The 12,410-nt window shown below is 36.1% G+C and overlaps 1 protein-coding gene across 6 annotated transcripts in view; it reads left to right on the top strand.

Moving 5' to 3' along the window:
• Positions 1-12,410, top strand: part of LOC124722996 (LIM domain and actin-binding protein 1) — a 234,311-nt gene that overhangs the window by 100,918 nt on the left and 120,983 nt on the right. For all 6 annotated transcript variants that reach the window (XM_047248167.1, XM_047248168.1, XM_047248170.1 and 3 more), the window contains one exon: positions 7,287-7,387. In XM_047248167.1, the coding sequence (XP_047104123.1) occupies positions 7,287-7,387 (101 nt within the window). The remainder of the gene's footprint in view (positions 1-7,286; positions 7,388-12,410) is intronic.

Below are 12,410 nucleotides of genomic sequence, written 5' to 3'. Positions count from 1 at the left end.
CTGTAAAGCTTCACAGAACAATAAAATTCCCCTGTGATACTTGGATAATGATTCCATTCACACCATGACTGCACATGCACTGGATTATGTCATTGTCATAGACACAATAATGATTTAAAATTTCTGTTTTGTTTTGGATATGATAATATGATTCTCATTCTTGTGCCATTATTTGGTGCCTAGAATTGCATGTTATTCAAACTATGACCCATCTGAGACAATCAGAATCACCTGTTGTGAGTGGTGCGAATCACAATTCCCAGTACATTACTGAAATTAGGAAAAATTATGAAAACACATAAAAAAGCTTTCTGTGCATACACCCAACTCTGTGTAATTGTTACAAAATAGTTATAAGGAAAATGTGTGTTTCCAAAGCAACATGATGAAGTAAACAAACTAGGATGAGTTGGAGGAAAGGAATCCACAGATGCAAGAGAGAGTGAACCACATGGCATATCATCCAGTCTCATCACAATGTTGTTTCCTGTCTTTTTGCCTGTATTTTTAGGTGAGGGATGAGCATGTAGCATTGACTTCTTTGTTAGTGTGCAGTTGGTAATGCTTGTTTGTTTTTACTGTTGGATGACCAGCAATAAACACACCCGGTGTTCAACACAGTAGTGAGAGTGATAACATTCCATGCCACCAGTTTTTCAAAACATAACCAGAAAGATCAGAATCTTCACATACAACATGTTTCAGCACTAACATTTCTACAGTTTTCAGAATAAAGAGAAATTGTAACATGTTAAGAAGGATAATAACCTTATAATTACAGTTGTTATTGTTACTGTCATATTTTATCATGCACCAGCATTCATTCATGTATGCCCTGCTAGCAGTGACTTGAAAGAACTTGTTTAAGAGTAGTGGACATTTTCATTTTTGCTAATTGAACTATTTACCAGTATTATCACACTGTCAAGTGTCTTCTACAATCTCTGGTTGTAGTAGATTTATATAGTTTGGAGACCACTTCTTTGCAACAGTGATGATATTTTCATCCACGTTCAATAAATAATCTTCTCTTCCATATCATAATCATTCACCTAACACCTAGCAACCATCCCACAACAGGATTATTTACTGTGGACAGCAGTATCTGCTTGAAGCTGATTCTTTCTTCCTTCAACAATTTCTGGGGGTTGTGGCCTGTGTACTTAATGCAGCCAAATTTCACTGGTAAATGAACCTAAACTCCAATAGTGCTGTTACAACTGTCAGACTAGTTGTCAGTGTCCTTTGCCAGAAATGGTGTTCAGTAAAATTTGTTAAAGCTGCAACACAAATAAGGATCCATGTGACTGTCACTAACTTTTTACAACAAATTAGACACATGACAATAAACAAGTCATTAGATCCTGAAGAACTGTACTTTGAGAATTAAATGTTGTGTGAAGCCTTCATCTCTTTACATTGAATAAATGATGGTTTGGATATGTTGCTGGGAAATCTCTCTCCATGTGATTTGTTTTGGAGCCCACAAGGAATTAACAGTTGGCGCTAAAGAACTATGATGGAATATGTTGCCAATCAACTATGTCCTGGATGTGTTCAAGAGGTGAGTATCAAGCCAATATGCAGGACAGGAAAACAGTGGTACTCATCATTTTTTGGAAAAGGTTTGGACATAACATGCCACATAGCACTCAGCATTGTCCCACTGAAATATGGTATGCGAAGTTGCTTAAAATAGGGTCGTCCCTTTGGACTCTACAACCCTGCCAATGTAGTGACTGTTGATGAGACTGCTGTCAATATGTGCATTGCAAATCATATTACACCAAACTCTCAGCCTTGTGATTTTGCCACTCAAGAATACTGACTATCAAACTCTGTTCATCACAGTAGCATGTAAAATGTATGTGGCCTCTACCGTAAAACATGTTGAAGCAGGACTCATCCAGAAATAAACACTACAATTGGCATAACAATGCAAGCATTCACATGACAATTGCTGCTTTACACATTGTGGTTTTTAAACAATGTAAAGAGGAATAATACAATGGCAAGCATGCCACCAGACTATCCTGCAGCATACTATCATTGCAGAGAGGTCAACACCCATTACAGTGCTTGAACATTGTGCCAGCTCTGTAGATGAAGTTAGTGTATAATCCATTATTGTGGAGAAGACTCAGCCATTCTGTGTTGTGGCCACATTGTGTGGTGCAATATCCACTGATCACTACATATGGCTGTCTTCTATCCACTGGTTCTACATACACATCACTGTCATAACAATGTACCCTGTTCTAGTAGTGTGTATGACACACCCATTTCACCTGAATGGCTATTCTGCCCCATTCATTTTCACTCAAATTCCAACGAACGATGTTGAGGGGACATAATGGCATTTGTTTAACGTTTTCACTTTATATGGTGGCTTTTCAGTGACTAAGTTCAGCATAAACTTAACCTTCCTCCTCACATAACAGAGAACATTGCCGGACACTTGTTCACCATCTCTCTGCAACATAAATCACTTATTCATGGTACACTATTCACCACATCTTCCAAGTTTGGAGTAATTTGGGGCACTCTTTCTAGATGTTGCAAGTTTCAAAACTGACTGAATAGAGAGACACGAGAAGAGAAAATATGAAATGATGAAAGCAGGTTGTTTATGACAAATATATAAAAAATGAAAAGTACTTTACTGCTCTCAGTTGTATCCTTCAGGGTGAGTAACGATAGTGTAAACACAAGATGGAGCAATCCTGATTTCACTAGCTGAACTTGTTTGTATCATAGCCCTATTTATTACTTGACTCACTGCCACAGTTGTTTGAGACTCTCTTTCTCGTATCACTGCAAGTCAGTTCTGAACGAAGAAGCTGGCTCTGCAGAATAGTTTAGACACCATATCATGTTACATGATTGTTACGTGCTTGGTACTGCAAATGTACATGAACCACTTTCATACTTTCTTCAGACAGGTGTTGGTTGTTTACCAGTTCTTACTGCTACAGTCTTAAAATGATTTTCTGATTTGGCAAATTATTTCAACTTCTGCATTTCTCAGATAAAGAGTTGGTAGCCCATGTAAAAGTAACAGCTTGTGAATGGAAGTAACAATCTTGCAGAATTAAGCATTGATGAGAAAACTCAGTAATGAAAAATAATTCGTGGAAAAATGCAAAAACACTTTAACAGTACACACCTGACTGGAAAGAAAATTTGAAAAATGTGGAATATAACAGTCAACTTTATGCTGTACTTTACACAGTAGCTTAATTAACATAAAAATTCATGTGAATAGAAACTGTTTAAATAGGTAGTAAACCTAGTCATGGGAATGAAAAGGGGGTTTATCATGAACTTCTTGGCCTCTAAAGAGATCTTTTAATTTGTTTATTTATTTATTTATTGATCTTTAAGTATGAACACGTGTTTAATGTTGTCATGAGTAATTTAAAGTAGGTTATACATAATAGGCTCGACAATTTAGAAATCATAAGTATATACAGTATGGTATGCATACTGTATGTTGAAACATACATGATAAAAAGACACACTATGTATTCAATAAACTTTCAGTGAAAATAGTTTCTCAGTTTCTACAATGTGATTTATAGTTAAGGTGGAAAACATAGTTAATAAAATATTATATCCATCAAAGCATGCAATAAAAGGACAAATATAAAATATTTAGAAAGATGATACATTTAATATTATGAATTATTCACTAACTAAGATCATCTTTTGAGCAGCTCTCAGCTTCATACAACTAAAATGTTGTTTCTATCAGTTTTGCCAGGTTTTATTTTTTATGGGATTAATCTAGGCACTGCATGCTTATAGAGGCAATATACCGAACAGTTTTATTTTTACATATTGATTAGTGCAATGTGTTTCTTAAGTCAAGTTGTATCTACATCTACCTTCAATTTTTGGCAAATATTATGTTCATGTGCAGACTAATTTAGGTTATACTTGTTATGGCAACTTCATCCAAATAAAGGAGATAGGACTCTTTAATTCTTTGCAATAAGGTGTAATGATATGTCAGTTTATATAATCTCATAAATGTATCTGATGGTCTTCTTCGGCCAAATATTTTTTCTCTGGACTGTAGAGAAATACCCCACAGAAATTCTGTATTTTACATGGAAGTAAAAGAAAAACAAATAAATACCAAGCTTTTCTGTAGGTCATGTGTATATTGTAATCAACAGATATGTAACGTGTGGCAGCTTTTTAAATAGGTTGTGTGCATGTCTGTACCAAGTTAATTTAGAATCCAGTTATAAACCAAGGATTTTAATAGATGTGCATTAAGTACCAGCAATGGGTAACCTGAATGTGATGTTCACTGCTTTTCATGTTTAACAGATAACTTATTACTTGCAAACTATATATTAGATAACTTAAGGTGTTCTTTCTTTTGTACCTTCAGTTTGTTTACATCAATTCCAGAACTTCCAGAAGTCATCTCTTCTTTGTAAAGCACAAATTTACATTGCATGTAACTGGACAGGTCATGCAAAGATATTATAAATAGTAGCTGAGAGAGCACTGAACCTTGTGCAACACCTAGAGTAACAGTCAAGAACTGTGAGTTTGTTGCAGTTTAGAATTTGTGTCATATTAATGATGCAGAACTTAATGAGGGCAGTTCAATGTCTGTAATCCACAACACTACAGTTGCTCTAGTAATATTTGTATAGTTTACAGTTTAAGACACCTTTTGCAGTTCAACTACTGTGGCTTCAACAGATAATTTTGAATCAAAAGAGGTTTACATAGAAGAAATAACACTCTCAGTTAATTGTAACTGTTGACAGTTGAGATCTAAAACTGTACTGCATCAGGATATTATTATCTGACAAATTTGTACAAATTTTGTGTTTCAGCATGTATAATATTAAATTATTTTGGATAAAAATATTTATCAGAGACTTCAGATAATTATTATAATCAGATTTCTGACTCTTTTTATATATGGGAATGGCAGATGTTTTTACAAGACAGTTTGGAAAATGATAACCAACAAATGAAATGAAATTAAATGAGCATGTGGCACTGATGGCCAGGAGGCTCCATCCGGGAAAGTTCGGTCGCCGGGTTGCAAGTCTTATTTCAGGCGACGCCATATTGGGCAACTTGCGTGTTGGTGATGAGATGATGATGAGGACAATACAACACCCAGTTCGTGAGCAAGAAAATATCCAACCTTGCTGGGTATTAAATCTGGGCCCCCTGCATGGTAGGCAAGAAAGTTACCATTCAGCTAAGCAGGTGGACAATCACTATCAAGCATCCCATTTACAATTTGGGAAAGGGGGAGTGGTATTAAAACCATAGTTTCAGTGATAGGTGTAAAGTTACTTCTGATATGGAGCAGCTTCTTTCTTTCTCAATGGCCACTCAGTTGTAGCCACCCAGGTGCATTCAGGGAACAGTTGAAAGTCGTGTCTGAATGTCACATTCCTGATTGAAAATTGATTGTTGTGTGGGAGAATATGTTTATGGATACCTGTAGTGTGAAGAAAAAGAAACCAAGGTCATCAGGAACCACCAGGACACCAGAAAACACCGAGAAAGTAATGCTGGTGATTCTGAACTCCCAAAGTGATCTGCACGTAAACATGCAGCTGCTTTAGCAATTTCTGATTGCACAGAAAGAGGAAATCTTCATCAAGACTTGAAATATCATCCAAAAGAACTGGCAGTAATGCATGCTCTTAATCCATGTGATTCTGTTTCATGAAAAAATGCATTAGAAGCCTTGATCGAAAACCTGCCTAATAATGTTCTTATATTCTTCAATGACAAGTCATGCTTTCATTTGTCTGGATTAATGAATAAACAAAACATTTGATACTGGAGTGGCATGAACTCCCCGAGAACTTCTCAGGTTACCCCTCCATACAGAAAATGTGACAGACGTGTGTTATCCAAAATTAGCGTTATTGGCCTCTGGTTTTTCAAAGAGAACAATAGGGCTGTTACAGTCACTTCTAAGCATTGTGTCCAGATGACTGAGGAATTTATTCTTCTTGAACTTGAAGAAATGGATGTGAGGCATGTCTGGTTCCAACTAGATGGCTCCAGAGCTCACATGGCATGAGTATCAGTGACTCTCTTCTGCAAACGCTTCCCCAACCATCTCATCTCTTTGAGGGGGACTCTTCAGTGGCCAGCACACTCATGAGATTTAGCCCCCTGTGACTTTCTCCTATGGGCCTATCTTAAATCCATGGTGTATACCAATCATCCATGGATCCTGGATGAACTGCAGAACAATATTTGCACTGCTATTGTCAACATAGATCAGGACATGCTGGACAAAGTGGACTGAAATTTCCAATTTCAACTCTCCAAATGCATTGAGCAAAACCTTATATAGTCAAAGACATTAAGAATTTCAGGCAGAGCACAGATGAGTCTGTTGAAGCCTTCCACAGAATTTCTTACTTTACTCCAGATTAGAATGTTCATTTTCCCCATGAAGTTGTTGATGTATTATCATATACTAGCCAAACATACTGAATTATTACATAGTCTTTCTTAACTTTCTTGGCTATTAATTTTATCCATATGCCTTTGTTATTTGACAGATGGTCATTGCAAAGTATTGTAAGTCAAAACCATTTTTATATATATCAGTAATAAAATTATCAAGGTACGAGTGGCGACTTTTAGGGATGTATTGACACAGAAGATATATGGAATTTTAACATGTTAAGCAAATTATCATATCTAAATCAATTTTTTGTATAAATTAAAATTTGATAAAAATGGCTGACGGAGGAAGTTCAGGATATGTGAAATCATCCATATCTGGGTAATCTTACTGCTGCTGACACACAAAAGACCATGTGAAAACGAAATTTTCTGATGAGAATGTGATTATTAATTTAATAATAATAATAAAAAGGAGATGGTTAGCAGATATGAGACAGAGGAAAAAATGTCAGATTATCAGTACTCATAATGAACTACAGATCTCAGGGGGAATGTAAAGTTGTAAGAGTGAGACTGCGTTGGACAGTATAGGTCTAAGACCAGTCCATGATCAATGATACAGTGATACACTAGTATAAAAATGTATATAAGTTATTTCATTGTGATGTCAGATACAACAGCAAAATACATAGATACTCAATGTTTGATAACCAACTGAAGTCGTCATGATGAATCTGTGCTACAAAATTTACATAGGTTCTTGAGAAGACAGTAGACAGATTTCATTATTTAGTTATTCATAACAAAATGCCATTGATTAATACTCAAATGTTTGTCATCTTTGAAATAATTTTTAATTTTGTGTGTTTTAGAGTGGATACTTACAGCAGCCATGAAGGCCAGCTTTACTGTAAGCCACATTTCAAGGAACTCTTCAAACCAAAAGCAGTACTTGAAGAGGAAGTTGATATACGTAAGTTGAGATATTATGGGACTCATACTTTATTTGTATTACATGAACCATATTCTATAGAGAGTAGTCAGTTTGGTGTGGAAAGGTATCGAAAATGTACATTTTGTTCTAGTGCAATACAGCAAAATGCCTTAAATTTATGAAACATTATATAGTATTACAGTCCTAATATTAATATTATGACCTAATATATTAACTGCGAGGATACTTGTGAAAATATTCTCCAGTGGAGCTGGTGTTGCCTAACAGAGATTTCTTTAATGTTTTCTTAAATTCCAATATATTGTATACAAGATATTTCATATGCTCTGGCACCACGTGGAGTGGCCGAGCAGTTTGAGGCACCATGTCACGGATTGCGCGGGCCCTCTCGCCGGAGGTTTGAGTCCTCCCTTGGGCATGGGTGTGTGTGTTGTTCTTAGCATAAGTTAGTTTAAGTAGTGTGTAAGTCGAGGGACTGATGACCTCAGCAGTTTGGTCCCTTAGAAATTCACACACATTTGAACATTTGAACATATGCTCTGGCAAGTTGTTAGATACTTGATTGCCCATTATGACAGCTTCCTATATAAATGTTGTACTTTGTGGAGGATGTTTTTGGTTATAATATTATAATCATGGTTTGTGCAGTATTTTGAGAAAATAAAAATATTGGTAACAAGAAAAATATTTTGAATGTATATGTTGTGAAACCTGTGTCCAAATTCTAGAACTGACACCAGATATAATTCTTATCACACACTTATTTAACCTGAAATTTTTATTCCTGTAAATGATTTCATAGCTCATTAGCAAGTGGAAATATGCAAAATAAAACAATTTCTTTAGCTATTAGTGACCAATACCTGCAAATGTAGCTGCTTTATGTTTATAATGTGAATTTTCAATTTCCCATTGTGATCTAACTTCTTACTTATTTTGTTTCATTGTTTGGATAGATTATTGTTATAGGTTCTGGCATTCTCCTATGTGAAGTACTGAGCTACATTACTGAACTGTGTCAAAATTTGATTGCAACCAATTTCTACTGAATCATTAGTTGACATTTGCAAATATCACTGGATACTTTTTGATTTAGAGAGTTCTCACTAGCTGTTACTTTTGCACTTATTATCTCATCTTCAAAGAGGATAAATCTCTTACTTTGTGGTACTTCAGCTGAAAGATTATTAGTGAGTGTTATAAACAACTAATGACCCAGACAAAACCCTCTAATAAACCATGTCTGACTGCTTCAAATTCAGAGTGCCTATTACTATGTGGTAACTGATAATTAGACCACGGATTTTTAGGTCGTAAAAAAGTGTGTCTTAGGCACCTAAAATAGGCTCCTTCATTAGTTCATTTAGGCTATATAAAACCTAAAATAGGCTCTAATAAAAATGATGCAGAGAAAATAAAAATAAATTAAAATACACAGTGTTGACAGTGTGAACATCTTATTAGTCATTAAAACAAGGAGAAAGAATATTTACACAGTTACAGAGCACAGCAATCTACAACATTAATATTGAACATAACTCTAAATATTTTTGAGCTCCTGCAAGATAAAGATCTCCGTAAAAAAGATGTGGCAATGGTTTAATTAATACATTCGTAGTTTCACATATTCTGACCATAGTTGGCTTCACAATAAATAACCAAAATCTTTTCTAGGTTTTCTAGTGAAAAACTGTGATGCTTGTCAGTCAGAATCAATTTATATGCTGAAAAAGAACGTTCTGCATCAACAGATGTGACAGGGGCGTACTTCATTTTTGGCACATGTTGGACAGGAATGCTGCAGTCAGGAGTGCTGGATTTTCCCCTAAGTACATCAGCAGCTGCACACAACTCCTTCAGGCCAGCGTTATTCTGCAAAACCGTTCGCATTTTTGCCCGTACTTTTTCCCCTACTTCACCTGGCGCTTCATTAATTTTCATTTTGGCTTCATCAAGCAAAGAAATATTATGGTAGATAGGTCTCCCTGAGCCTTCTAATTGTGAAATTATTCTTGCCATAAATGTGTAGTGGGCCCTAATGTAAGATAAGTCCCGTTTTAAAGAAGAATCTTTGAGTAACTCCATTGCTGCAGTTATGGATGCAGCATCCTCCGGTATATTTTCAACCACCTTCTGGACAGCTGAGAGATGCGTACTATAGTATTCTGCTGCTATCAGCCATGTGCCCCAGCGGGTGACAACAGGCTCTGGCAGCAATGGGACATCTGGAAGCTGTTCTTTGAATGCCTGTATTCTTGATGGTGCTTTAACAAAAATTTTCTTCACCATAGATATTACTTTATTTACTTTAGGAAATTGTAGCCTTACTTGCTCTGCTATGCGGTTGATCCCATGCGCTACACAAGTTACGTGCAGCATCAATGGGTAGAATACTTTTAATAGTTGAAACGCTGCTATCATATACGCAGCAGCATCAGTGATGGCCAGAAGCACCTTATTCTCATCCACTCCGTTAGGGGATAGCACCTTAAGCCCATTGTTCACAAACTGTGCTATTGTTTGTTGGTTAGTTTTTGCAAGCTGTCTTGAGTAAATCAAATGAGCCCTGGATGGAGCATCTGGATCTAGCTTGCCAATAATCAGGTTTACAATGTCAGTCAGTAGTTTCATCCACAGAAATCCATATACAAGATTCTCCAACATCTTCTTGGATTCTGTGCAATGCAGCATTGTAAGCTGAATCCACATTATTCTTACGTAGACTCTGCAGGAATAGACTTCACAAGAAAACCTCTGAAAATAAGGTTTTCTAGTTTCCGAAAGGGGATGTTTGCTGCCACAAGTGCATGACACAAATCACTGCAGAACTTGTTTTTTTCGGAGGATTCACCAGATTTACTGGTTAAAAGAGTTTGCTTCAATTTTGACTTTCGTTCAACATTAGCTTTATCTGCGATTCCATCTGCATGCTGAGTTAAGTGAGATTTCTTAACACTCGAAACCTAATACGAGAGAAAAGGGAAATGCCGTTTAGAATCGGATATAAAGAGTATTTTGTATTACTAAAGGATAGCAATAAAAAAGAATCCTAAGTGACAGGAAAATAAGAAGTCTAAGAAAACCATCAACTAACCTCCTTATTGCATGCTTGGCAGAAAATAATTTTCCCATCTGTTGTATAATGTGGAAAATCTTGCAGCCACTGCCTTATATGAGTAGACTTCGAACTAGCTGTTTTCAGCATGGCGTAGTATTCTCACACAAAAACTAGAATTTATTTTGCACTTTGAACGTCAGTAACACTTACACACATCGGTCGCCACACAATGTACTGATTTGTTTTCACTGGGAAAAAGTGAACGATGACCTGTTCTTTTTTTTTTTAAATGTGGTGCATGGGAGCGATAGGGGAAGTACCGTACTCATTGCTGGACATATGGCACCTGACAGATGGCCACCCCTTCTGAACAATCTACCAGTGCTTCAGATGAAAACATCTCACTACTGGCAAATTATTTTTCGAACCGGAAAATTCACGTATAATACCTTTCACGAAACAGAGTAGTTTGATAGGACTGCCTGTAGACAGCAGCGAGAAAATGCGCGAAGGGCAGTAATTTAGCTATAGAGGGCGTCTACGATTAACATTGTGACTTTTTAATCCGTGCTCAGCTTAAGGCCTATGAAACCGTTTCTTTGCGAAAATACACAGCTGGCCAGAATCCTACGAATGAAATATTTTCAAATATAACATTTAGTACTCCCATGTTCGATTCTAATGTGTAACTCAAATCTTTGACCTGTTCCCATTGGCTCACCGAAGTTAAGCACTGTCGCGCTCGGCGCGTACTTGGACGGATGACCATTCAACCGTGCCGAGTGCTGTTGGTACTAAGGCAAGCAAAGCGATTGTAAACAGTCTCTAACGACCTTCACCTCCGACAAGACGTAAAGCCCTAAGTTTATTTCCTTTTTCTAATCTTTGAAAACACAAGAACTCTATGTCAGATTAACGAAATAGGTACTTTTTAGGATTTTGATGCCGAAATAGGCAAAATTAGGCATCAACGTCGAAATACGGAATTTTAGGTCCTATAGAACTAACAGTATTCAGTTTAGTTAGTCACGAACCCCAAGTACCAACTTATATGCAAATTGGAGCTTAGGAAAAAAAATAGGTTTTAACCTAAAGATCCGTGATCTATTTTTTACATATGAATAATAAAACACCTATGAAGAGTATTTGGTATTAATAGGGATAGCGATATAAAAAAATAAAAAAAGACCAAAGTGTTGGGCAAATACGAAGCATGAGCGCATATCAACTAGCTACCTTGCTGCACGCTGGGCAGAAAATATTTTTTTCCATCTGTCGTATAGTGTGGAAAAACTTGGAACCACTGTCTCATATGATGAAATAGGCACTTTTTAGGATATTAAAGCTGAAATAGACAAAAATAGGCACTAACGTCGAAATAGGCTTTTTTAGGTCCTATAGAATAAACGCTATTAAGTGTAAATAGTCATGAAACACATAAGTACAAATTTTTATGCAAATAGGAACTCAGGAACAAAATATGTTTTTACCTAAAATCCGTGGTCTACTGATAATTACTGCTTTCTGTCATGCAGGTAACCTCACAACTATGAAACTGTGTTGATTATTCCATTATATTTTAACCTTTGCATTAGGATATTATGGATCACACAAACAAAAGCCCTAGATGAGGCACATAAAATTGACAATGGTAATAACGTTTTGTTTACTGATTTTAATATATCATATGTCAAGGTGAATATGGCCTTTTTACAAAACCAAACAGTTTGCATTATAATGTTTTTCAGTAAAAAGCAACAGTAGATTTTAAATTTTTGAAAATGTAGACAATAATGAGATTCGATGGTGATTCTTTACTATCTTTTGAATCAGTCCTTAACAGCATATATAAGATCACCTGGAAAAATATCACTACTGCTACATCTGCGTGTATATATACATACATACTCTGCAAGACTGCAGATTGCTGCTCACACTGTCTGTCAGACCATTAATGTGTGTAAATAGTAAGAGCAATCTTGC

Source organism: Schistocerca piceifrons, chromosome X (assembly GCF_021461385.2).
Source record: "Schistocerca piceifrons isolate TAMUIC-IGC-003096 chromosome X, iqSchPice1.1, whole genome shotgun sequence".
In the NCBI taxonomy this organism is placed as follows: Eukaryota; Metazoa; Arthropoda; class Insecta; order Orthoptera; family Acrididae; genus Schistocerca; species Schistocerca piceifrons.
This window is presented reverse-complemented; position numbering and strand designations above follow the sequence as displayed.